The 24,789-nt window shown below is 32.5% G+C and overlaps 3 protein-coding genes across 9 annotated transcripts; 1 reads left to right on the forward strand and 2 right to left on the reverse strand.

Moving 5' to 3' along the window:
* Window positions 1–534: 534 nt before the first annotated feature.
* LOC137805916 (EPIDERMAL PATTERNING FACTOR-like protein 8) lies at window positions 535–1,755 on the forward strand. 2 transcript variants are annotated; one of them, XM_068605794.2, is made up of 3 exons: window positions 535–893; window positions 1,025–1,240; window positions 1,468–1,755. In XM_068605794.2, the coding sequence occupies exons 1-3, from the start codon at window positions 803–805 to the stop codon at window positions 1,479–1,481; spliced, it is 321 nt and encodes a 106-aa protein (XP_068461895.1). In that variant the 5' UTR covers window positions 535–802; the 3' UTR covers window positions 1,482–1,755. The 2 variants fall into 2 exon arrangements, with proteins under 2 accessions (XP_068461895.1, XP_090156541.1); XM_090300415.1 differs by lacking the exon at window positions 1,468–1,755 and having other exon boundaries at window positions 538–893; window positions 1,025–1,439.
* A 3,451-nt stretch (window positions 1,756–5,206) lies between these two features.
* On the reverse strand, window positions 5,207–18,423 carry LOC137807538 (CBL-interacting serine/threonine-protein kinase 24). 6 transcript variants are annotated; one of them, XR_011080546.2, is made up of 15 exons: window positions 17,925–18,423; window positions 17,150–17,212; window positions 16,995–17,066; window positions 16,710–16,817; window positions 16,524–16,598; window positions 16,326–16,379; window positions 15,480–15,605; window positions 14,427–14,516; window positions 13,802–13,924; window positions 13,488–13,607; window positions 13,356–13,394; window positions 13,157–13,273; window positions 12,420–12,476; window positions 12,259–12,333; window positions 5,207–5,782 (listed from the first exon to the last, which is right to left on the reverse strand). XR_011080546.2 is itself a non-coding variant. In XM_068608225.2 (14 exons), exons 1-14 carry the CDS (start codon window positions 18,105–18,107, stop codon window positions 5,687–5,689), a joined length of 1,359 nt encoding a protein of 452 aa, XP_068464326.1. In that variant the 5' UTR covers window positions 18,108–18,423; the 3' UTR covers window positions 5,207–5,686. The 6 variants fall into 6 exon arrangements, 1 of the variants encoding a protein (XP_068464326.1); XR_011080550.1 differs by having other exon boundaries at window positions 13,802–13,929; window positions 17,925–18,414; XR_011080547.1 differs by lacking the exon at window positions 13,356–13,394 and having other exon boundaries at window positions 13,488–13,617; window positions 17,925–18,414.
* Window positions 18,424–23,106: 4,683 nt separating this feature from the next.
* On the reverse strand, window positions 23,107–24,448 carry LOC137805917 (blue copper protein). The gene is made up of 3 exons (XM_068605795.2): window positions 24,197–24,448; window positions 23,666–24,094; window positions 23,107–23,550 (listed from the first exon to the last, which is right to left on the reverse strand). Exons 1-3 carry the CDS (start codon window positions 24,369–24,371, stop codon window positions 23,153–23,155), a joined length of 1,002 nt encoding a protein of 333 aa, XP_068461896.1. The 5' UTR covers window positions 24,372–24,448; the 3' UTR covers window positions 23,107–23,152.
* Window positions 24,449–24,789: the final 341 nt, after the last annotated feature.

Consider the following 24,789-nt stretch of genomic DNA (forward strand, 5'->3'; position numbering starts at 1 on the left):
TAATAATGAGTTCCATAAATATTCTTATCTGCTGAAGAAAGTTATTGTTTAGAAAAAAGGAAAATCTGTTTTCAGAGAAGCACAAGATTGGTTCCTCTCAGTCACTTTACATTCTTGGATGATTATATTATGTTCCTATTTGTTATTCTGATTCTGGTTCCTCTGGGTTAAAGTGATTTGGAACAGTGGGTTGGAGTGAAAGTGTTAAAATTTTGAGCAGCGTGAGAGAGAATAGAAATAGTAACTGTATGGGGTTGAGGCTTCCATTGAATGAAGTGGTCCCTTATGGAAAGGAGTGGAATTTGAATTGTTTTCATTGCCCTGCGTTTGTTTGTTGTGTAGAGGCAAACACTGTATACACTGTGTAGAGGTAACATATAATAGTAGTATTAGTAATAGTATTATTGAGGAGCAGAGCCAAGTGCAAATGACCAAAAGCTCATGGCCACTCCTTATATGATGACAAGGGAAAGATGGTGCAGTACTTCAATAATTTCAAAAGTTAGCATAGGGTGGTCAATTCAGCCAGCAAAAGATGAAAAGAAACTGTGACTTAGGTCATTCACACTGAAAACCTCGAGTCAGAGCACCTGTTGCTCTTAAAACACTTCAAAAACCAAACTCTTCTTTTTGGGACCCTTCAATTTTTCATACATATCAGTATCAATGATACCACATTCAATACCAAACCCCTTTTCATCCCTATTATTGCACACCCCATTCCTCCCATTTCTTTCTCCCGCAACCCCATCTTCTAACTTCTCTGTTGATCATTACTTTTTTCTTTTTTTTTATAAGACTGATGGATTCTCCCAGCGTATATCTCACAGGACTAAAAACTTTTGTGACTCTGATTCTCATAATTTCCCTCACCTTATTTCCTTCTAATTCAGGTAAAACATACATTCCATCATGAGTGTGTCCAAGTATTTCTGTGTCAACATGATGGAATAACTTGCGTGTGTGTCATTTCATTACTTGGTGTGATTAACCTAATCATGTTCTTGACTTGACTTGTGAACAGTAGGGTCAGATTCAACGAAAGATGGAAAGGGTCTGAAGCAAAAGAAGTTAGTGTTGGGGTCAAGGCCTCCAAAGTGTGTGAACAAGTGCTTGAGTTGCAAGCCTTGTATGGCTGCTCTAGTAATCTCTCCTCACCACAGGGTTAGTCACATTCACAAGGCAACAACTGCTCAAAGAGACGAGGGCTACTATCTTCTCTCTTGGAAATGCAAATGCGGTAACAAGTTCTTTCAGCCCTGAAATTAAGTTATGATCATAAAAGCCTTTGGGTACACACTATATAGTTTATGCTTGAGAGAAGCAATTTTCAGTGTACTTGGTGTCTACTGTGTAGTATGAATGAACTAATTAACATTATCAACCTTCAATCAATCCCCATATTAACTTCACTATATATGTATAAGTTTAATTCTTGATTCTTTGTTCAAACTTTGGTTGGAGCAGCTTTTATACTTTGATGGGTAGATAGTTAGTTTTTTTAACCACAAGAGAACAAGGGAAACCCTGACATGCTAAAGGAATTTGGTGTGTGGCTGAGCAACAAAACAAGGTTGGCCCCTCTGCAGAACTTGGGCCAGCATTAATTGGGTCAAAATGAATCAAAGATGAGTGAGAAAGAAGTAGCAGGAGACCTTACGAAAGAAAGGGTACGTCGTATAAAGAATGTAAATAAAATTATGTTGCTCAACATATCTTGCACAATACCATTCACAAACCATTCGTTTCTCATAATGTTTTAAACCACCACAGTTTTGTGTTGTTTGCCAAAAAAGAGAGTGTTATTTTACTTATACTTTCTTTGGAAATATATTTTTCTTGTGTTCGTATAAATATAAGAAATTTTTGTCTGATTGCATTTCTTATTTTATGAAGGTGAGTTGTGTTAGGTTTATATATAATTTTATTTTTAGATTTAAAGTCCTTCTTCTGTGAAAGAATTGTCCAAACAATGTTTGTGGCGTTTAGTGGTACTGTTGTTCCGACAATTGTGAGCCCTTACGAAATTTCAACAAACAACTAGAACAATTTTGTGGACGTGGATCAGTCAATATAATCCTTTCTGTGTTTATCGGAAAAACCTAAGAACTTATTTTAATTCCTTTCTCTCTTTATAACATTTATCGACTATTGATTTATCATTAAGTGATTCGTAAGTTTTTTTTTTTTTTTTAAAATCCCTCTACATCTCGTAATTTGTTATTTGGTCATAAATTTTTCAATAGATAAATTTTAGTTTTTGTAATTTTCAAATATATTTCTGTACTTTTTTGTTTATTTGTTTATTGGGTATTTACTTATTTCTTAAAAAGTAAAGATCATATTTTAGATATTTAAAGAAAGTAAATAGATAAATGAAATAAAACTCCATAAACAAGTTAAATAGAAAATTCACAGATAGATTATATGACCAATACATTTATCAGGATCGGATAAAAGTTTTTGAAAAAAATTCGGAGATTGAAATTTGAGACATTTAAAAAATAATAGTTAAGTCTTTGACATAAAAAAACACATTTAAATAAAAAAAAATGCATTAATGTCTTAGAAAATATTTTTCAAGAAAAATTCTCTCTGCAAAAGAATCTGATCTGGTTTAGGACCTTGATAAGAATACCACAAGGATTTGCTAAAGGAGCACAAGTATATTCCAAGAGAACACTAATGAGTTGGGAAAAAAAAGAGTAAACTAAACACATGCATTAATACAAGTATTATAAAGTAAGTGATATAAAAAATATAAGTACAACAAATTTAATTAAGTGGAGTTGACATCGCTTCAATGAAATCTAACAAAAAATAAATAAAACTGAAACATAAAAATTACACACACACACACATATATATATATAATAAAAATAATTAAATTTATAAACATTTAAAAATAAATAAAGACTACCTCTAGCTTTAGAATTTGTATAATTATACGTTCCATATCAAAACCTCATAATAGGATTATAACAACAAATAGAAACCAAAATATAAGCTAATTCCAGTAATTAAGGTATATGAAAATTTATATATGTATTTAATCATACATATTATACATATTAAGTCTGCTAAATCATATATTTTATCCAATTAAGGTAATTCATTATTTCCAAAAGATTAGTATTAAGTCTAAGTTAAAAACTAACACCTATTATAATATTTAGTTTGTATAAATCTTATCTAACAATCTATTTATGATAGAAACATAGGTTTATTCTTATCACATGCTCTGTTTGTTTGTCTATGTGACCTACTTTGAGAATTTGGATATCTTATAATCTTATAACTTAATATTTATAAACATACATAAAATCTCAATAATACATCTTTAGTTACTTTCATTGTAATATTATTAGTATAATTATTACTTAAAACATCATTCATAAATATATTAGGTTATTAAATCACTCTCTTTGATTTCACCCATTCATCTTAAATATGAAAAAACACATTCTTAACACAATTTGAAATAATAAAATATAAGTAATGATGTTTTAACTTTTATACAAATAAAGACTATATTTCTTGAGGAATGGTATTCTCATTTAAGTGATGTGACAAATCACATAAGTGTCAACACTTAAATGATATATCAAATGGAAAAGAAAAAATTGATTTGATTTCTTCTCCACTTAAACAATCACTAAGCATTTGAGCACTCAAACTCCTAGTGAAAAAATAATCAACATTGATTATCCATGGCTCATGTCTCAAACCATTACTTATACATCATAATATTGACAACTTATTCCAAACAAAATTATCTTACAAAGTCCACCTCTTCGTTATTTGAAGGACTAAGCGTTACTTAAGATTTCATAGAAAATATAATTATTTTAAGATCTCTAGCTCAAATCTCAAATCATAACTTGAGTAAGATTTATCGCTTAAATGGCAATAATATTATTTATATATAAAGTAATAGAAGTAATTTAAACTACAATTATACCATTAATTGTTGCTTATACGTATTTTCAGCATCCCAATCAATTTCAAAATAACATACTCAATAATTTAAAATTGCCCACCATACTATAATTTATTCTTTCAAATATTCATATACAAATTTAATATGTAGAATTACTTTAAAACAACATCATGTATTGCATTTCCATTTACATGCATGACATTTATTTGTTTCTCATGCAATAATAGTTCTAAATTGGAAAATATACCACCTAATCAATGCTTTAATCAATCAAAAGAAAACATTTTAAATCGATTGAACTTGTAAAACCTTATGATAATCACATAGGAAACCAAGAAAAAAAAAGGCAGAAAAAGTTTACCCTAATATAAATATAAATTATGATTGAATAGGAGTTGATCTAGTTGAAGTCACTTACTAGAAAGATCTACTATAAAAGATAAATAACTAAATATTTAAAACCTTATTTGATATATTTTAACATATCTTAAAATTTTAACTTTTACCTTTTTAAATCATTTCTACTAAATTTTACCTATTAAATGAAAGAATATATATATATATATATATATATATATATTATTTGTGCTTATTTATAAAATTATATATTTCTTTCATTAAGTTTAGTAAGCTTTGTAATGATATGGTCATCATCATAACTTTTTTAAATGTGCTGAATTTAATAATGATATGTAACGTAATTAAAATAAATGACTTTCAAGATAGCAAATATGTTTATAATAAATTATGTTAGTATTATATAATTAGTCATTTACACTTGTTCGTTATATTTTCAAAATTTCCATGCATTAGTTTCCTTTCATAAAAGGCCACGTAGCTGTACTGAAGTGCTGCAATATGTTTCTAATGTTTTTTCAAATTAAATTCTGAATAAAATCATCAGTGTCGTGTGTAGGTGTGATGAGTTATTAACTTATTATCGCATGTCCCAATTGCTGTTTGTGTAAGCAGAGTTCGTATAGTCTAGATAGTGACGGCACAAGTGGTAAAGTGGACTATGCATTAGTGCTCCAATAAATGTCAAAAATAAAATGGGAAATTTTGGGGTTGAGTAGACAGGAGCCCATTTTGCCCGCACAAAATCATGGTAATATGATTAAAAATATAATTACGTAACATTTACATACTCAAATCTGTGTATATTTAACTTTTAAAAATAATTGCAATTAAAATTAAATTGAGTAAAGTAATGTTTAATTTAAAAATTATATTAGAAACAATGTTATGATAAAACTGAGTATAAAATTTCAGTCTCAACATTTTCACTTTGAATTACACTTGTGAGAACAAACTTAAACCAACACGCATTTTTTTTATACAAAATCAGCATGCCTCAAACAAACCCGTCTGGGGAGATAAATAGTCTCCCAAAGACGATCCTAAGAGACAGAAGAGGGGATGAAAAACAAGATCAACGTTTCCTTTGGGTTTATTCTTTACACATTTCTCCCTGAACACAATAATGGATGGATTTTGTAAACCATTGTGGGACAGATATATTACAGGATGCATTGCAATAGGTTTTTTGCTTCCTTCTCTCGAGATTATTAAGCTAAGCCATGTTGTAAGTTGACAGCGACACCCGTTCACAATACTATTCCTGCACTGTACATTGCATTATGATAGCAACAAAGCATGCCAGTTATTTAGTATACTCGGGGACCAGCTGAAGCTCTCGTTGTCCTTCTAATCAGATTTGCATCATTCATAACCTCAAGAATTGGATTATATAGTCATTTGCTTAAGCGTGTTAGAATTTGGCATGGTCCCTGCCGGTCTCCAAATAATGCTTCCGAGTTTGGTACAAAAATTCTTGTAAAACTGCAGTACAGATATATGTTACTATCAGTTTATATGCATGCAAATATAAATATATGTGCATATCAGGCTGCGTTTACAAATGTTTAAAGTACGTACACACACGTGAAGCGAAAAGAAAAATACGGGAATAGGGTTAAACGTTGGGCAGCACAGTAGAATTAATAAATAAAGCAAGTGGGTTTGGCAAGTAATAATCTATAGACTAGCTTATTTAAGTGACTGGGATCAAATTAAAATGTTTGATAACAAAATTTATTTAACGAGCTTATAACTTAAAACATTGTGAACCATCTAGCATGTTTGTTTTTTCATTTAAACCCTCACTTATGATGACGGCATGAATGAGAAGAAGAAAATGAGCAAAAATATGCAAAGATAATTCCACGAGTAAGTAACAGAGCACGATAAGAAACAACATTCTTGCACACAAAAATATTTCTTTATTTTTGGTTTCTTGGGCTCATAATTTGTAGGATTTAATTTCTTTGTAATTTTGAACTTTAATTGTATTTGTACAAGACATAAAATTGGACTCCAATTAAAGACTTATTCAACCCAATTGGAGCACCAAACTTTTGGCTAAAGAGAAGAAGAGAGGAGAAAGCATGACAAGTGTGGCCCAAACATATAAGATATAACACAAAGATGGAAAGCAGAGGACAAATTTTGACCATTGTTCTAGATCTAGGGTTTTTTAATTTGAATTTCTCTCTCACTTGGCCATTGCATTTTCGGCCAAGAAGGCTATATATAGCCTTCATCATTTATTGTAAAGAACTTTTGAAATATATGAAATTTGAGAATGATTTTCCTTTTTTAGGTCTAATCTTGATGTCTTGGAATTCAAGTAACAATTCTCCATGACACTTATCTTGAAGATGAAGATTCAACTTCAAGTGGCGTGTAATTCTTCCATTTCATGAGTCTTCACCTTTTCTATTTGAATTCTTCTATTGCTTGTTCTTGTATTGTTGTTCTTGTGTTCTTTTCTTACTTTCTTATAGCTCACACCTAATCCAATTCTTAATTTGTTATGAATTTGACAGTTATTCTAGGGCATAATCTCTTTGGTGAGAGTGATTTTTCCTTCTTTTAGATCTTATCTAGATATCTTAAAACTCAAGTGAGGATTCTTCGTGACACTTTCTTGAAGATGAAGATTCTACTTTAAATGATGTGTAATTTTTCTATTTCATAAGTCCTCTCCAACATTTGTATTTGAATTTTTCTACTGCTTGTTCTTGTATTGTTGTTCTTATGTTCTTGTCTTTCGTATAGCTCATGCCTAATCCAATTCATAATTCGTTCCATATTATGTTTTTCATGTCTTAGTTCCATTCTTATCTTCTTGTCTTGTTCTTAATTCATATACATTGTTCATGTGTTGATGTAATCATTGATTCAAATCTCTCATAGGTTCAATTCATGACTTAACTCGAGGATGGGATTCTAATTGGTGATCTAGATTTCTTGCTATTATATGTTTGTTTAAGCTTCCAATACCCACAAGTACTCTCAATTTCCGAAACACTTCCAACATGAATCCATCAGTCTGGAGTCATTCATGTTTAACGGAGTCCAAGGTGTACTTAACAGGGCCTTAGCTGGTCTATATAGCTTATTGATTTTAGCTTATAGGTTTGTAGCTTGTTTTTTTTCATTTTTATTCTTACTAATTTCATACAGTTCCTTTACCCTCTATTTTCATAATCATTTTTATGTTACCTACTGTAACTATTTTAACTTTTAATAAAAACATTTTTATCTCTAAAAAATTAATAAAAATTAAAAGTCAACTGAAATTTTACAATTTTTTTGTTAATTTATATTTATTAGATTTTCATTAACTAAATTTATCCAACACTTTTAATAGAATACGTTATTGTATAACCTTCACCTTTCTGGGTTAAATTTTGTATATGTTATTTGTAGGTTAGACTCATGGTGTCTACTTGCTGTAAAGTTACAAAGTCTGCAATAATCTGTGTACAAAATTAATGTATTGTTCCGTCCGGTTGACCTGGAACGTCTTTGTGCGCGACCTCAACCGTTAGCTAGGGACTCCTTCCCACTGGTTATCTGTGGATTCCTGCAAAAGAGGACAAAAGGGCGCCCTAGCGGCCGTTTGTACTCCGACACCTCGACATCAAAGGGTTTAGGGAGAACCAGACCTTGAGTTCGGGCGCACCATGATGCGGATAAATAACTGGAGAAAGAGGAAAGGAAAAGGATTTTAACAAGTGATGCCAAGACAGAAAAGGGGACAAAACCCTAGAAAAATACCACCCACGCGAGAAAACCCAAAAAGGAGGAGAAGGGAATGGAGAAGAACGGAGGAGCGGAAGAACACAAAAATGCAGAAACATAAACAGTTCCAGGCAGTTCAATACGCAGCGATGCAATGCAACGCAGAAGAAGAGTAATGGAGGTGGAAAAATCATACCTTTGATGTCGAGGTGTGGAAGGAAGGGAAGTGCGAAGGAAGGAGCAGTGATTGCAGGGGAAGGGCTCGAAGACGATGAACAATGCAGAAAGGCAGAGAGAATGGATGAAACAGTGGTTTGAGCACGGGGTTTTGGGTAACTTGAACGTTACATTTGCAACCCAAGAGGCGCTAATCGGGGACCGTGTGATCGTGCCGCGTGTCAAAGGATTAAGCGCTCAAGGGGAGCGCGAGGGACTCTAGAGGTTGGCCGTGTGATGAGCCACGTGGCACGCGATTAAGCGTGGCCCCAAAAGGTGTTACTTTCCCCGCTTCAGAGGATGTCCAATCAGCCATTAAGGGCACCTCATGGTTCAGAGAGTGTCACGTCAATAATTCGAGAAGTGTTAAGTCAGCAAGGAATGACACGTCACCAGGGTGACACGTGGACGGCGTGGGCAAGACCTTAGTCTTTGCGCTGAAGACAAGTCTTCACCTTAAGACTGGGGGGCTTGTGTACCGTCCCGTATCTGGACGTTGACAAAGTCAATGTCAAAGTCAACGTCGGGGGTCAAAGTCAACATAAGGTGTCGCCTAGGTGAAGAGGCGCCAAGTGCCAGCGTCGCCCAGTTAAGGCGTCGCCAAGGTCAAGTTTCACAAAGGCAAGGCAATCACAGTGTGGCTCCCCGATACCCATGGGTAGGAAAGACCATGGAGGGAGCGACGCCGTGGGAAGGCCTCAAATCCCGATGATCCGGGGTAGTAATAAAGAGAAGAGAAAGGTGGCTTCAAGGCCATAGTAACAGCGCCAGTGTAGAGCAACCTGACTCGCGAAGTGCCCCTGCCGCCCCAGAGACACCCTTGGTATAGATACGACTCATGAGGAAGGTCACGCCCAGGGTAGACAGGTGCGGGGTACGAGAGGAAGGTAGATACGCTCTCGTAGTGAGTGACTAGATGTTGGGGGCATGAGTTGGCACCCAAAGTGTCACCCCTAGCGCAGACGCACTCCCAGGTAGGAGGACTCACGCGAGGAGATACCCTCAGATGGGGTCACGGCGCTATGAGGCCCTCCACGTGTACAACAGCCAGGTCAGATTAGAAACGCCATTTTGTCAGGTACAAGGTAATTAAGGTTATTTAATACAGTTTCCGTTTCGAGCGTTTAAGGTACTATAAATGCTCCCAATCGGTTTAAACGTCTTAAATGCGCTACGTTTTATAATTAAATGCGCTTTAAGGCGCTTTGAATGCGGGAGTAGCTTAAATAGCGCCTTGAATGTTGGAAACGGGGTTCGGAATTTTGGCAAATTTTCCAGAAACTCTCTAGTTGCTTGCTCGAGCTTTGAGGTTACGCACAAGGGACTAGGGAAAGATCTTTGCCAGAAGGAGAAAATATACACTAGACACAGTTCATTTAACCACCTTCAGAGTACCCTTCACGGTGCTCCGATACGAAGGTGCATAGTCTTTGGTGTTTCTTGCTGGCTGACTTGAGCGTCGGTGTGCAAACGGCCGCTAGGGCGCCCTTTTGTCCTCTTTTGTAGGAATCCACAGATAACCAGTGGGAAAGAGTCCCTAGCTGACGGTTAAGGTCGTGCACAAAGACGTTCCAGGTCAACCGGACGGAACATGTATCAAGAGATCAATTTTGCTCCTCTTTTATGCTTTGTTATGTTTTTAACTTGGTATCAAGAGTTTCATTTATCTTTAAGGAGATGTGAGAAAGAGAAAAAAATCACAAATTTCCAATACAATGACAAAAAAGCCACCAACAAACCCCAAAAAAATACTTCAAACACAAAAGCTGCTTCCAACAGTAGATCTTTACCTCCACCTCCTAAATTTGTAGATGAAAAGTATAATATGTGGGCTGCAAAAATGAGGACTTATTTCGGAGCTCAAAGTTTATGTGATTTAGTGATAAATGGAAGCAATCGAGCTCCATTACCAAAAAACCCAACAATAGCTCAAATGAGGAGTCATAACAATGAAGTGGAAAAGGAAGGCAAAATACTTGTCATTATACTAAAAACACAACATGATGATGTATTTATCAAGATTCTAACTCTTGAAACTCCACAAGAGGCGTGAGATAAGCTGCAGGAGGAGTTCCACAAGAACGAAAGAACAAAATAGATGCAAGTGTTGAACTTGAGAAGAGAGCTTAAAGCTATAAAAAATGAAAGAAAATGAATTTGTCAAAGACTTTGCAGACAAGTTTTTCAAGGTCACACAAACCAATTGAGAAACTTTCTAACAAACGGATTGTGGAGAAACATTTTGTGAGTCTTCCTCAGAAGTTTGAGTAAAATATTTCCTCTTTAGAAAGAAAATAAGTTAATGCCTTACAAGCTACTGAACAGAGAATGTCTCTAAGAATGGAAGAAAATATTGAATATGCTCTTGTGGCACAAAACAAAAGCAACGCTCAAGGCTGAAGCAGTTCAGCAAAAAAGTAATTTGAAGAGGAAATTGAAGAAAGCAAAGGAGGAGGAAAATGGAAAAATAAGTTTCCACCCAGTCCCTATTGTAAATAAAATAATCATACTGAAAATTTTGTTGGTTTAGGTCAAGCATTAAATATAGGGCACCTGATCAATTTGGTTATTTAGAGAAGGTTTGTAAAAATAAAACAAACCAACAGGTACAACAAACCCAAGTTGTTGAGGACGAAGAACAATTTGAGTAGCATTTATTTGTAGCAATTTGTTGTTCAGCAAATAATGACAAAGAGATGTGGCTTATAGATAGTGGGTGTATAAATCATATGACCCACAAGGCTATATACTTCTTTAAAGTCAAAAGTGTTAATGTCAAAGCAAAGGAGTTTGTAGTTGAAGTTCCAACAAGTACAAAATATATTTAAAGTATTTTATGCGTTTGGTATAAATCAAAGTTTGTGGAGTGTGGAACAAATGCTATAAAGGAATTATTCCCTGTGAGTTAAAAATATGAGTTACACCATATTTGACCTTTTCGGGTATGAGCTTATGTCCATTAAAATGAAAGATAAGAGTTTTTCCATAGAATGGAAGAAAGAAAACATGCATTCTGTATTATATGAAGATGCCGATTCGGAAAAAAAATACCACTTGAGAAGGTAGTTCAAACTTTGAAGATGGATTCAAATCAACCCCCAACAAAAGTTTTAGTGGGGAATTTGGGAATCTTTGGCCAAAACAAATTTAAGGAGGAGACAAAATCTTTGAAATTGTGGGATTTATGGACTTATGTTGAATATTTTTTTCAAGGACCGTGGAAACTGCAACAATAATGGTTATTGCTTTGGAAAATGCACGAGGGAAATCTTCTAATTCGAAAAACTTTGTTGGGGTAATCATATTTCTTCTTATCAAATCTATTTTTAGAGTGGAGTACAATAAGTTATAATTTTTTAGAAAATAACTCTATTTATCCTTTTTAAAATTGTGTTGGAACTATGTTAGAATTGTCAGAGACAAAAAAAAATTGTATTTTAAATTGAACATTTCACCGATGTGTTGTAGGAGTATCTTATGTGTGTTAGTGTTTGATACGTATCAGACATAGGGATACACCAATTAATAAATGTGTCTGAGCTTCATAGGGGATAACACGCAATATCAGATAGCAATAAATTTTGACAAAGAAAGAAAATTAATAATGATTAGCATATGATCTTGTTCATCTCAATTCCACAAAAGTTGAACATCAACATTAGACTTCAGAATTCACCCAATCTATGATATTGTTGATTAACGCACAGCCAAATTTCTCAGTCAGCACTATGCCTAAAATAGCTGTGTTCACCATGTAACTGTACCAAAGAGCATTTTCTTGTTGTAATTGATGACTGACAAAAGTTAGTAACTAACTACCAGTAATTAGATTAACTTCAGAATTAAAAATTAAAACATGGAATGGACCTGACTTCATAAGAGGGGAAAAAACAAATAATGTGCATGGTAGTTCCCCCTTTAGCATTAGCCATATCTCATTTAGTATTCCCATGGCATAGCTTGAAAGTATTTGAGAAATCAAAAAGCAGATAAGTGTAGATACTGAAGCTAACCTTGTGGTAGTCAAAAGTATCCCCAGCTGCCTTCCGAATATCAACCATGAAAAGGGATGGTGCGACTTCAAACACCTTTAAAAAAAACATGATTTTAATCATATGCTCAAGCAGATATAAAATTTTCACATAAAACAGAGACAAAAGCAAAAGCAAACTACCTCTAAGACCACTGCAAATTGCCCAACCTTGTTTGCAGAAAAACCTTCGAGCCTCACCTGCAAGAAAATTACCTTTAGGGAAACGATAGGAAAATAAAATAACAGCAAGAGATAAATTTTCTTTTCGGAATCAAGTACAAAAATCTCTACCTGGTCTTAAGATTAGAGAACCAAATACACCTGTTTTGAATTAGCAATCCCTACTTTGGGATGTAATGTGATTGAAACAATAATGTAAATTGGCTCGTATGACATGATAGACATTGCAGACTATATTAACAGTAGGTAAATGGAGCAGCAGAAGCTACAAGCAACAAAGATTGCATTGACATCTGATGACAATAGAATTAAATGTAGTACGTCTGCTCATAATTATGTAAAAAATGCCTGTTACATCACACCGCCATTTATAATCAGCTTAAGGCATCTTGAGCCAATGGATTATTGATGTAGACAATTCTAGGAGAATAGGGAACACAAAGAATTGGAAGAATAGGGAATGCCAAAGAATGAATGGATTCCAAATGCATTGAATTAGGAGAAAGATACAAAGGTTTATAAAATGTGTCTGATAAAAAATTAACAACTATGATCACAAAGTATCTTTTTTATAGCTAACTAAAACTGTTCAACTACCAACATAAAAACAGAAAAACAGAGTAATTAGCTAAGGTGTCCTGTCCTGTAACAATTATCCACTCAACATTATAGCATAAAGTACAGAAGAGAAGTTATACCTTGTAATTGCGAGAATGGACCTTAAGACCCATTGACTCTGCAACAGCTTCAATAGAAGAAATTATAACTTTTGCTGGTTTACGAGAGACAAATCGAGTTTGCCGCTTTACATAATCCTGTTAGAATAGCAAAAGCATATCAATTGGGGCAATGCATCAGACAACCTTGAAAAAATGACTCTGAGCCAACTTGCCCCACTTCGGTTCAAACTTGAAATCAGTTCCCTCTAATGCCCACCTAGGCAGGTGGAAGTATAAAACGTTACATGGCAGCCAGAGACATAGAGGAACCAAGAGATTGTAGAGCGGGAAGATGAAATTAAAACAATACCTGATGCCTATCAAACAATGGTGAAAGATTCAACCCCTGTGATAAGGCAATCATCTCAAATGCATTCATTATCAAAGGACCCCCCTCGGTAATTTCTGACTGTTCAGCAACATATTGGTCCTATAAAAATCTAAAAGTGTCAACTATCCCAGATCAGTGAATGAAACACATGCGACTGTTGGATAACTATCACAACATATTGTACACTCACAATGTATTTGCGGCTATGGATATGCAAGTAAGAGTTAACACATACAGTTGCAAAAATAAATTTTGTTTCTATAAATAGAACAGAACAAAAAACAACAGCAAACCTCAATATCATCAAAAACAGCCCGAACATCATCCAAATTCACTTGCTCATATTCCCCGAGTTTGACAGGAATATAGTTTTTCTGGAACCATGGATCTTTCCTTATTTCTTCAATTTTCAACCTCTGCACTTATATAATTAAATTGAAATTAGTAGGAATAATCTATTTAATTCAAAATTATTTGCCAATAATCAGGTGTAAAATTTCCCAGATAATGAAATATATTTCCCAGACAACTAGTAGAAGAAAAATCTACACAAGAAAATATATTTATTTTAGTGTAGCAAAATCATGAAACCTTAAATAAGCATAAAAATATCAGAAAACTAAAAAATAGACCATTATCCTTTAATGAGAAGAACACTGTTTATTGTCTCAATTTTGTACTATTTGCAATTTTAATGTTTCCTAAATAAGAAAAGGAAAAAAAATATTAAAAAATTTTAAAATTGTTCACAGCACTCACTACATAGTTGCATTGTAATAGGAATAAACAGACTTGTAACTATGAAAATGATCAGTGAGAAGCACACTTCATACCATAGCATAATGCGTGTATGTCTGTAGACTCTGTACTAGAGGGTATAACAAATTACATCTTAAAGAAACAAAAAATTGTACTCACTGTTTCTGGATTAGGATCTAGAATTTTATGTATGAATGACTTTGTCTCAGCAGAAAACCAGAATGGGCAAACATACTCTGCAGCATTGATCTACAAGTTCAAATAAAAAGAAATTTCAATAACAAGAAGTTAACAGCTGGTTAACAATTTACATCAGCGATACTCCTAAAATGAACATTAAACACACTCAAAAGATTCCTCATGGTATCTAGTAAGAAAGACAAGAGAATCAAATTTTCATAATAAGTAAAAAGCAAAAATCGAAGGGATTATTATCAATTGAATTTGATGATTCCATGGCTTACCCCAGACAGTCCTGGAATGTTTGTTTCCCCTTGAAGGGAAGAGGGAACCCTATTCTCCAGCCCAAGACTAAGCTATAATCCTCAACAATACAAAATAGAATTCCTTCCTACACCCACCCACCCACTCCCTCTAAAAATCTACAAACACTACTGTTGCATAACTATATCAATTTCTCCCCTATTAACACCATTCCGTCCATCATAATTACTTTCTCACATTTACCCTCCTAATAACCAGGTTCAAAACAAGTTTTCGACAAATGAAGCTCTACTAGATAATAAGCATGAACAATGCATGGCCATTAAAGTAGAACAATGCATCTCAGCTTTTCACATTTCATAATCCAGCATGTAAACAACTACTAAAGCTTGGATAACCCATTAAAGATAGATGGTGGCCGCTGAAATATTTTCAACTTCGGCAATTTTACTATCACCACTAAAACTGTGCATGGATTTAGTGGTTCATTTTATTTTTATCCATATCAATTATTAAGGTTGTTTCATTAGGATCTTGCTATTAACACTTCAATTACAAGATGAATGTTTTATAATTGTTTCTTATTATTTTAAAAGAGTATTTATTTTCTTCAATGAGTTAGTTCAAGATTTAAAATGTAAATAAAGTTCCAAAGTAGTTAAAAGTGATGCTCCACTGATCTTTTCTATTACATTCACTACCATATTTTCACTCTTCTCTCTAGCTCTTTCAAGTATACTTCACGATTATAATGGAAAGGTAGAATACCCTTCTGTATAGTGTTGGAAGGTCTGGCTCCTCAAAAGGAAGATGTCCGGCCATTAGAACATATAGGATGACCCCACTTGACCAAACATCAGCTGCTGCACCATTATATCCTCGATTGCCGAGCACCTACAAAAGATCATTTCAGTAAGAAACCAAAGCACATAATGAGAAATGAAAATTATTGCAATAAAGGAAAAAATCAAATTTATACTAACTCATAATTAAATCACTTAGAAGAAACAATCAAATTGCTACCTAAAATAACTATCTCACCTTACGAATATAAATTGAATATATCAATGTCATGAGATGAAAAAAATGTGATAATTACAAATCCAAACATTAAATGTATAAATAATTAACTGTGCTGAATATGCCTCTTGTTCCAAGATAAGGATTTGCTAGTAAGGTATAATATCTAACTCTATATATTGAATCAGACTACTTTAACTTTGAGGTGGATTAATTTCTTATTTCATTCTTACTCAAACAATGACATGTCATCCTTAATTCCTCTTTCTTAAATACTAAATATAAATTAAATTCTAATTATATATATATATATATATTATATCCTCATTTTCAGTTTTGAATATCTCTGATAATCTCTATATTTTAATATTCATGCTGAATTTAGAGAAAAACAAAAGGTTGTAATGCAGAGAAGAGAACACCTCAACTCGTTACTATTTATCTATTTCATCACCATTGATTTCTCCATAAGACAGTAAATAAACTTGATATGATATGGAGGGAGAATTAGGAATAAAAGCAAAATAGGAAAAGGATCAAAAGATAAAGGCAATAATTAGGAATGACATTAGAGTTGTGTATAACTAATTTTACCTCAGGGGCAACATAATTTGGGGTCCCACAAGTGGTGTGAAGAAGGCCAACACCCTTTAAGAAAGACACAGAAAAGGATGGAGGCGTTAGTTCTGCAGCTTCTTCTATTTCCAAAAATCATTATTCTGATACAAAGCAAAACAAGATGCCAATGGGATGAAACCAAAAGTTATCTGCATTCTACGATTGCATTATTACCTTTTTAGTCAATGCACTCAATCCAAAGTCGGAAACTTTCAAATTTCCATAAGCATCAAGAAGAAGGTTTTCAGGCTATCGAAAGGGAAAAAATAAACAAATTGATCAAGACAAAAACAAAAAAAATGGTTAAAACAGACAGCAATAACATAAACACACACACACATATTATCTACTGTCTTTCACCTTCAGGTCTCTATGGTACACACCCTTTTTATGACAATGATCAACAGCGTCTATAAGTTGTTGAAAATAGCGCCTAGATTCATTTTCAGAAAGCCTTCCCAGCTGAACCTACAGATCCAAAAGCAGTGTCATTGTAACATAAACAACAAACAAAATCGAATAAAAAGCCCAATCAAATTATTAACAATAATTTTTAGCATCTCAACAGTGATTACTAATTTTAAGGTCAGACTTGAGAATTGTCAAAGTTTAGAACAATCATAATATATAAACACAAAAACTTACAATTTTGTCATATAGTTCCCCTCCCATCACAAATTCAAGGATTATGTAGATCTTGGTCTGGCTAGCCAAAACCTAAAATTCGAAAACAACGTGAGAAATACAAGAGGATGAAAGATGGTGTAAATCCTAATGTATTAGGATATCTCTATACATACCTCGTGCAATCTAACTATATTAGGATGCCTGACAATCTTCATAATGGATATCTCTCTTTTAATCTATATTAACATTATTCAAGTTAGAAACGCTAATAGCAAAAGATGGAAAGAATCACAATAAGAATTCAGTACAACGAACTGCATCATTATTCTGGCATAAATGCACAGGCAAGAATATAGATTTAGATGCACAACTTTGACTGAAAATTCAAAATATGAATATAAAAATTTATTACAATAATGATAACAATGATACTATTAGCATTATATCACTTGTAGTTATTTAAATAGGTCAACATTTGGGGTCTAAAAGTCATTTTGAACAGTGGAGAGCTTTAACTTTTGTACCAAAACAGGCTTCTAATAAAGTCTTCATTTGACTTATTTTGGAAATAGGTTCGGTCTAGGCCAGAGAGATAGACAATGTCAGAGGCCTCAAAAGCAGCCTCCCACTAGCAACCTGGTATATTTTCATCTCCAACCATTGACATTCCCTCTGATTCTCGTTCTCACAAACCAAAGACGATCTAGCCCATCATATTTTCATTTCTAGTTTGTTTTAATTTTACTATTTCGTTTTTTGGATACCAATTGAAGAATGTAAAGAAAGGCTTGACCTCATACTCGTTATTAACAACATGAATTTGAAGGAACACCAAACCAAACAAGACTCAAAAGCTAAAACCCAAAACATAAAGGTTATCAACAATCAATATAATGGAAACTGAACACATAGGTTCCCTTTGGAACAGTTGAAAGTAAAAAGGACAACCTGATCAACCATTCTGTGCTGGAGAATGGTGGTCTTAGCCATAACTTTAATGGCCACGCTCTCCCCTGTTTCGGAATTTATCGCGAACTTGACCTTGGCGAACGTGCCTTCGCCAATAGTTCGCCCCACCTCATACTTCCCGATCTTTCTCCTCACCTTCATGGTTTTTCGACGTTCATTCATTCGCAATTGCAGCTCCTCGTGGCTTCCGATTCAGAGAAGATGACCTAGGAACGGAATTCGCTCCGAATGAATTTCAGAGAAAAGAACGGTGTTCAGTTATTGGAACCTGATCCTCGCTTACTAGACGTTGGAGGAGAAAAGAAAAGATCCCAAAGAGTTGGAATATTCTAGAATTGTACAGAAAAGAAGAAGCGATGGAAGCAACAGCTCAAATAAGACTGGAGTTAAGTTCCAAGAGTAGACACGTGAAAAAGGAGAAAGAGAAACAAAATGGTGTGGCAACTTGCGAATGTCTCAATCGTCTTACGCCTCGTTTGAGCATGCGTGACTATATAAGAACAAAAATGTTTATTTTACGTCCCAATAAATATTAATATTTTAATTATTTATAAAAATTTATAATTTTTTTAATTTTTAAACATTTTGTATATGATTTGTATTTTTATTTTTATTTTTTTTTTATTATAAATTTTAATATTTATTATGGATGTAGGATGGAACAAGGGGTGTCAAAATATCATAACCCATATAAGAAACTTGAACTTTGTAGCGTAAACCTTACAGTTAATTAAATGTGATAAATGGCATAAAGATCTTCTGTTTAAATCAATAGAGTAGAATAAGTAAAAGAGCAATCATATAAACAATCACATATTTTTATACAACCACATTACAACTCTCAATATTATTATTTTAATATTTTTTATATCATTTAATTATAAATTTATCCTTTATTATATATATTTATTTCTAAATCTATCACATTTTGTATACAACTCTTTGAGTTGTCACACTATCATTTTTTTAAGTAAAATAATTTATCTACTTTTCTTAATGAAAAAAAAAATCAGAAAGGGAAATAGGTTATCTTTTACTAATTAAAAATTGATTTTCAGGTCATGAGTCTTGAAAGCTAGTTGAGAAGAGGGTCACGTTAGACATAGAAGTTCTCTATCAATAGTATAAATAGGTGATTGGTGTAAGGTATGAATTGTTTATTATTATATATTTATTATTAAACTGACTTGAGCATTATAACAATTTATTATATATATTTTTTTCTTTTTGGATACTAAGGACAAAAAGAAGATGTTCGGTGATGAAGATGAAAGACGATTTGGATAGTGAAAATTTAGTTGTCTTGGGCACGTCATATTGACCTTTCTAAAAATAACATGATTAAATAATGTAGACAATGTAATTGTTGAATATAACAAGTATTGGTATATTTTATTTTTATTACAATAAAAAATAATCATTTGACAAAAACTTTAATTTTGTTAATTTAATTTGAACTATGTCAAGAAAATGAATAATTAACGTTAATATACAAATTAATATTGAAATTATTCCTACTCTACTTCCATAAATCATTTTTTATTGAACTTGAAATGCTCATGTCAACATCATCACTTTTCAAAAAATCGCCTACTCTAGTTGAATCATAAAAACTCACTTATCCACTTGAAAACTTATAAAAAATGTCAAACTTAAGACAAAAGACATCCTCATTTGATTAAGTTGATGATACAACACATTTCTCTCTTCTCGGATTATAAGTTTAAAAAATAATCAAACTATACTCACTCTCATTTGTAAGAAAAGTTTAAACTTCCATACCAATCAATATATTTTATTAATCCTCACATCACATATATCTAATAGTTACAATCACTTGACCCCTCCACATCTCCGAACATTGGAACCCCCCTAAGACATGCATCCAAAGGTTGAAGAATGTTCTAGAGTCTACATCACACCTTGAGCTTTGGGGTCATGCATGGAATGTGTCGAAAACACCTTATCCAAATAAATAATTTTTTCTTTCTCCATGAGCTCCTTGAGCTTAGGGGCCAATGTACAAAATGTGTTGAAAACACCTCAATCAAAGAAATTGTTTTATTTTTCATTTAGAGACTCAGAGTCATTCCTTAAGTTTGGGAGACGAATGTATAGAATGTGGCAAGAAAACAATTTAACCAAAGAAATAAAATTTTCATTTGACTTTATGTCACTCTTTAAACTCCTCAAATCTAGAGGAAAATACTCAATCAAAGAAATGAATCAACCACTAACTCATTTAGTTAGATAAACATTACTACTTGTTAATAAACGCTACATTGGTAAATATTTGCATATTTGGTCCATTCATAAAGGTAGACATTTCCTTCAGACTATCTGCTCTAAACACACAAAATTAACACAAATAATAGTTAAGACCCAAATAAACCCAATTATATGAATATTAATTAAAACAATAGATTTATTTATTATTATATACCAATAATCCATAATTAAAATTATTGAGTAAGAATAAATATATACTTATCATTAAGTCACACTTAATTATATCCACCTTTATAAGACTAACTATATTTGTTGTTACTAAATTATTTAGGGTTTTGCATACAATAAGAAAAATAAATAGATTACATAAATAATGCAAAAAATAATAATTTGTAAAATGAAAGTGACTTTGTGCGTGTATGAAAGGTAAGTCACGTGGCGTTTTCTATCATTACATTCAAACTCGTCTAATTTTTTTTTTTGCAATGTATGGCCTTTGGCATTTTCACTAGTGAAATTTTCTTTTATCATTCTCTTCTTTTATTGACATTTCTTGTTCTAACCTTTCTTTTCTACCTTAAATAATTTGAAGTGTTTTTATTAAAACAATTTTAATTTGGAATAAATGAAATTTTACATTAAAATGCCTGTTAATTTATTTTTTATTAGTGGTCAAACTTTTTGTTAATTTTGTTGGTTGGGAAAAATAATCATCTCAATTAGTTTAATCTTGAACTGAAACTTGGTATTATTTAATTATGTTTTACTAAGTTCTTAAACCTTTTAGTACCTCACGACAATTTATAGCAATTTCTTTAACTATGAGTAATTATTACTTTAATTTATAATTGACTATTGTTTGCTTTAACATAGAAGTAAATTGTTGCTTAAATTGTAAGAATTGTGATTGATGATTTTGGATTGCTTTAATTAAATTCTGTGTTATTATTGACTTTAAAACTAAATTGGGATTAGCATGAGCAAATTGAATGATATTAGTTGTACTGTGAAAACTAAGTTTTATGTGTTATTTTGTCTACTTTAAACTTGTTAGAATGAATAGATTGATTTGTTTATGATTTGAATTTGCTCAACAAAAATCATCTTGACCTAATCTTATCCAGAGACTCAATTTATTGACTGAATTTACTTTGTTTTATAATTTTATGTTTAATTAAATTGTACGATTCAAATATTTGAACTACTTATATATTTTGATTTGAATGTTTTATCCTACGAAGATGATGATTTATTAAAAATGTTAACGGGATGCTATAAATCATGTAATACTGGATATTGAGATTGGGGATATTATTGTATTTGAATATTGAAAATGATGAAAAACTTATATTGTTATGAATACAATTAAGTTACACCGGGTGTGCTATGTTAACCAATGCATATTTTTTATTATTAAGTAAATGAAAATGTATTTATTCGTTATTTTACAATTTAAATTATATAAATTAAAGTATTAGGTGGTAAGAAATTGGAAAGAAGTTATATAAGAACACGTGCTTAATATTTGATTTTGTAATATTATAAGAAACATATGTTTCAGTTGTAACAAAATTATCTCCATCTTTGATTTTATGATTAGTTTGTAGAAAATCTTGAATTGTGTCAGGTATTATTATTTAATAAAATATACTTAATACAAATATTTTAAAAAGTACATTAATAAATTTTATTGAATCTTATTTTAATAATCAGATCTATACATGATATATGATTTGTAGAATAAATGAAAGGTTAAATAATGAATTTGTTTATATATGTTTTCAATAGGATTGGTGTATTATTATTTTTATTTTGATAGCTTACTATTTATTGCTATTTTGGCAAATAACCATTTTGTTGTTATTTATGAGATAATATGCTATAATTGTACTGGGTAATCCAAAAACTCAACAAAAGGATATTAGGGTAAAAAAACTTATTAATTACCTTTTGGAGGAATAAATTAGATTTTATACCTAATATATATTCAAAATATTTTGTAAACATACGCAATACAATTTTAATGTGTTTATTTGTAGTAAAATGAAACGTAATATAATTATTTTTTTCTTCTTATTCATTCAAAAGTCAAATTATTTATTATTATTATCTTAAAAAATATAGTGAAAATTTTCACTTCCATACCTTATCTATTTCAAAACCTTATCAGTTACTCGATTAAAATTTTTTATTATTTTTTTTCTCAATGATTTACTCATCAATATTAATAGGACCACAATCCTCACATTCAAATCTTCGAGCTTTTAATAAAACAAAATAAATAAGTTAATTTTAACATATAAAAAATTGAATTTACTTTACGTTTTATGTTCTTCTTAATCATTTAGAAAAAAATATCTAAAAAATATATTTATTTGAATAATATTTTTGTAGTTTATTTATAATTAATGGGGTAAAAAATTATAAATGAGATTAATGATGTAATAAAATATTTTTTAAAAAGGTATACAAATATGATTAAAGTAAATATAGTTTCGCTTAAGTATCTAATCTATATTTTTGGTATACTTTTATGTATTTTAATTTAATTACGAATTAAGTTTTTAATTTAGTACGTTCAAATATCATTTATGATAAAATATTGATTAATGAAAAATCCATTTAATAACATTTACCTCCTTTTATATATATATATATATATATATATATATATATATATATATATATATATATATATATATATATATACCAGTTTTACTCACAAGAGAGGATAAAAAAAAAAAGGAAGGAAAAAGAGAAACAAAATTGTAGTGGACGGAAAGCTAACTTCATTGTCATTCTAAAAAAAGTGAATTCATGAAAGACAATAGAAGAGCGATAATAATAATAATCGCGCATTTCAAACACTCCTAATTACAATCTCATGTCCTCAATAAAAGAATCTCATGTTTCTAATAAAAGAATCTCATGTCTCTAATAGAAGGATTTCATGTCTCTGATTGAAGAATCTCATGTCTCTAATAGAAGAAAGCTGCGGCAAGTGAAAGAAGGGTAGCAGAAACTCCAACAAGTCCGAGAGATGCAGCTCCGGAGTTCAGTGGGGGAGGGGCGAGAGAGCCTGCAGGAGAAGGCGTAGAAGGGTTGGTGGTGGGATAGGTGGTGGCGGAAGGTGGGGTGGCGACGGGGGAAGGCGGGGTGGCGGTTTTGACGCTGTCATTGACATTGATGGCAAGCTTTTGACCTGCTGGACAGTGGCCTTGAAAGCCACAGATGAAATAGTGAGCACCGGATTTGGTGAGAGTCACTCTGGCAGGTGGAGTGGTGTAAGTGGCAAGAGGAGAGGTTGAGTTGCAAGAATCAAAATTCTCCTTTGTAACTTCCTCTACGTTGTGTGTGTTAGATTGGTAGTTGAACACTGCAAAACACAAACCATAGATGTTTTCTGGTTAATTATATGATTCAAGTTTTGACCAACTATAAATCTCTTAAAAATGTGTAAGTGTTTAATTTAATGATGGATGGTGACTTACCTAGTATGTCTCCAACCTTGAAGGTTTTGCCAGAGGCCCAGGATGCGTAAGCTGCAGCACCATTAGCAGGAACGGTCCAGCCTAAGGTGTCTCCAACAGTGAAAGTAACTTGTCCAGCGGATGGGCCTGGAGCAGGTGCTTGTGTTGGTGTGGGGACAGGGCTAGCCGTTGGTGGAGAACCACTCCTGCTGGGTTGAGGGGCAGGGGAAGGAGTGGCAGAGGTTCTGTTAACAACGTCAATTGTCAATTTCTGACCGAGGGAACAGTGTGTTCCAAAGGAGCAAATGTAATATTGTTCCCCTGACTGGTTCAACATCACGCTCGCTGGACCGGAGGTAAGGGTGAAAAGGGTGGTGGCAGCGTTGCATGCGTCATAAGCTGATTTCGTCACCTTAGCCACATCGTGTCGGCCGTTGGTAAAGTTAAACACTGCAAAAGTCATTAATAAAAAAATTATAATTCATAAATTTGTAATTTAATGACACATAAATAATAAACCAATGAACAGAAAGATTTGGAAGATTAACGTACCAAGAGTGTCACCCACTGTGAAGGTTTTGTCGGAAGCCCAGGTGGTGTAGGTTGCAGCACCGCCGGAAGGGATGGTCCAGCCAGTGGAATCACCCACCACGTGTCTGGTCTGTGCAGCGGAGCCATGAAGAAGGGTGGCTACTGCAAATAGCACAAGGAACAAGCTTCTTGCCATGGATATGTGTTCTTGGAGATAAAGTCGCCCCTGTTTCTATATCTCTGTGCTTCTCTTTTCTCCTTTTCCTTCTACTTAATGAACTTGCGATGTGATGTCCAATGCCAATGCTCTACGTTGGTATTTATAGCCCAAGGGGAACTAAGTTGTTAGTGCAAATAACAACTACATTTTTTCTAAAAGATTTTTTTAGATAAAACTAGATTAGTTAAGATAGTATATAGTCAGTTAAGAAGAATATTTAAGATAATATTTTAGTAATAAGATTATACAAGATTATCTATAGTCTATTAAAAAGATTATTTAAGATAAGATATTATCTGTATCATGGATAGATTAATTCTTTTGGAAAAGATATAACATATATTTTATTTTCGTTTAATAACTAACTACCTGTACAATAAAATTACCTGCAAAA

This window comes from Phaseolus vulgaris, chromosome 3 (assembly GCF_051622355.1).
Source record: "Phaseolus vulgaris cultivar YP4 chromosome 3, ASM5162235v1, whole genome shotgun sequence".
Taxonomy (NCBI): domain Eukaryota; kingdom Viridiplantae; phylum Streptophyta; class Magnoliopsida; order Fabales; family Fabaceae; genus Phaseolus; species Phaseolus vulgaris.

Excerpts from the sequence above, each read along its gene's own strand:
- LOC137805916 (XM_090300415.1), top strand. The coding sequence starts at position 803 with ATGGATTCTCCCAGCGTATATCTCACAGGACTAAAAACTTTTGTGACT. Across the intron at positions 894-1,024 it reads CTTATTTCCTTCTAATTCAG|TAGGGTCAGATTCAACGAAA; the intron begins GTAAAACATACA and ends ACTTGTGAACAG.
- LOC137807538 (XM_068608225.2), bottom strand. The coding sequence starts at position 18,107 with ATGAATGAACGTCGAAAAACCATGAAGGTGAGGAGAAAGATCGGGAAG. Across the intron at positions 16,380-16,523 it reads TGAGTGCATTGACTAAAAAG|GGTGTTGGCCTTCTTCACAC; the intron begins GTAATAATGCAA and ends TCTTTCTTAAAG. Across the intron at positions 5,783-12,258 it reads ATACTTTTGACTACCACAAG|TTTTACAAGAATTTTTGTAC; the intron begins GTTAGCTTCAGT and ends TCTGTACTGCAG.
- LOC137805917 (XM_068605795.2), bottom strand. The coding sequence starts at position 24,371 with ATGGCAAGAAGCTTGTTCCTTGTGCTATTTGCAGTAGCCACCCTTCTT. Across the intron at positions 24,095-24,196 it reads CACAGTGGGTGACACTCTTG|TGTTTAACTTTACCAACGGC; the intron begins GTACGTTAATCT and ends TGACTTTTGCAG. Across the intron at positions 23,551-23,665 it reads CAAGGTTGGAGACATACTAG|TGTTCAACTACCAATCTAAC; the intron begins GTAAGTCACCAT and ends TGTGTTTTGCAG.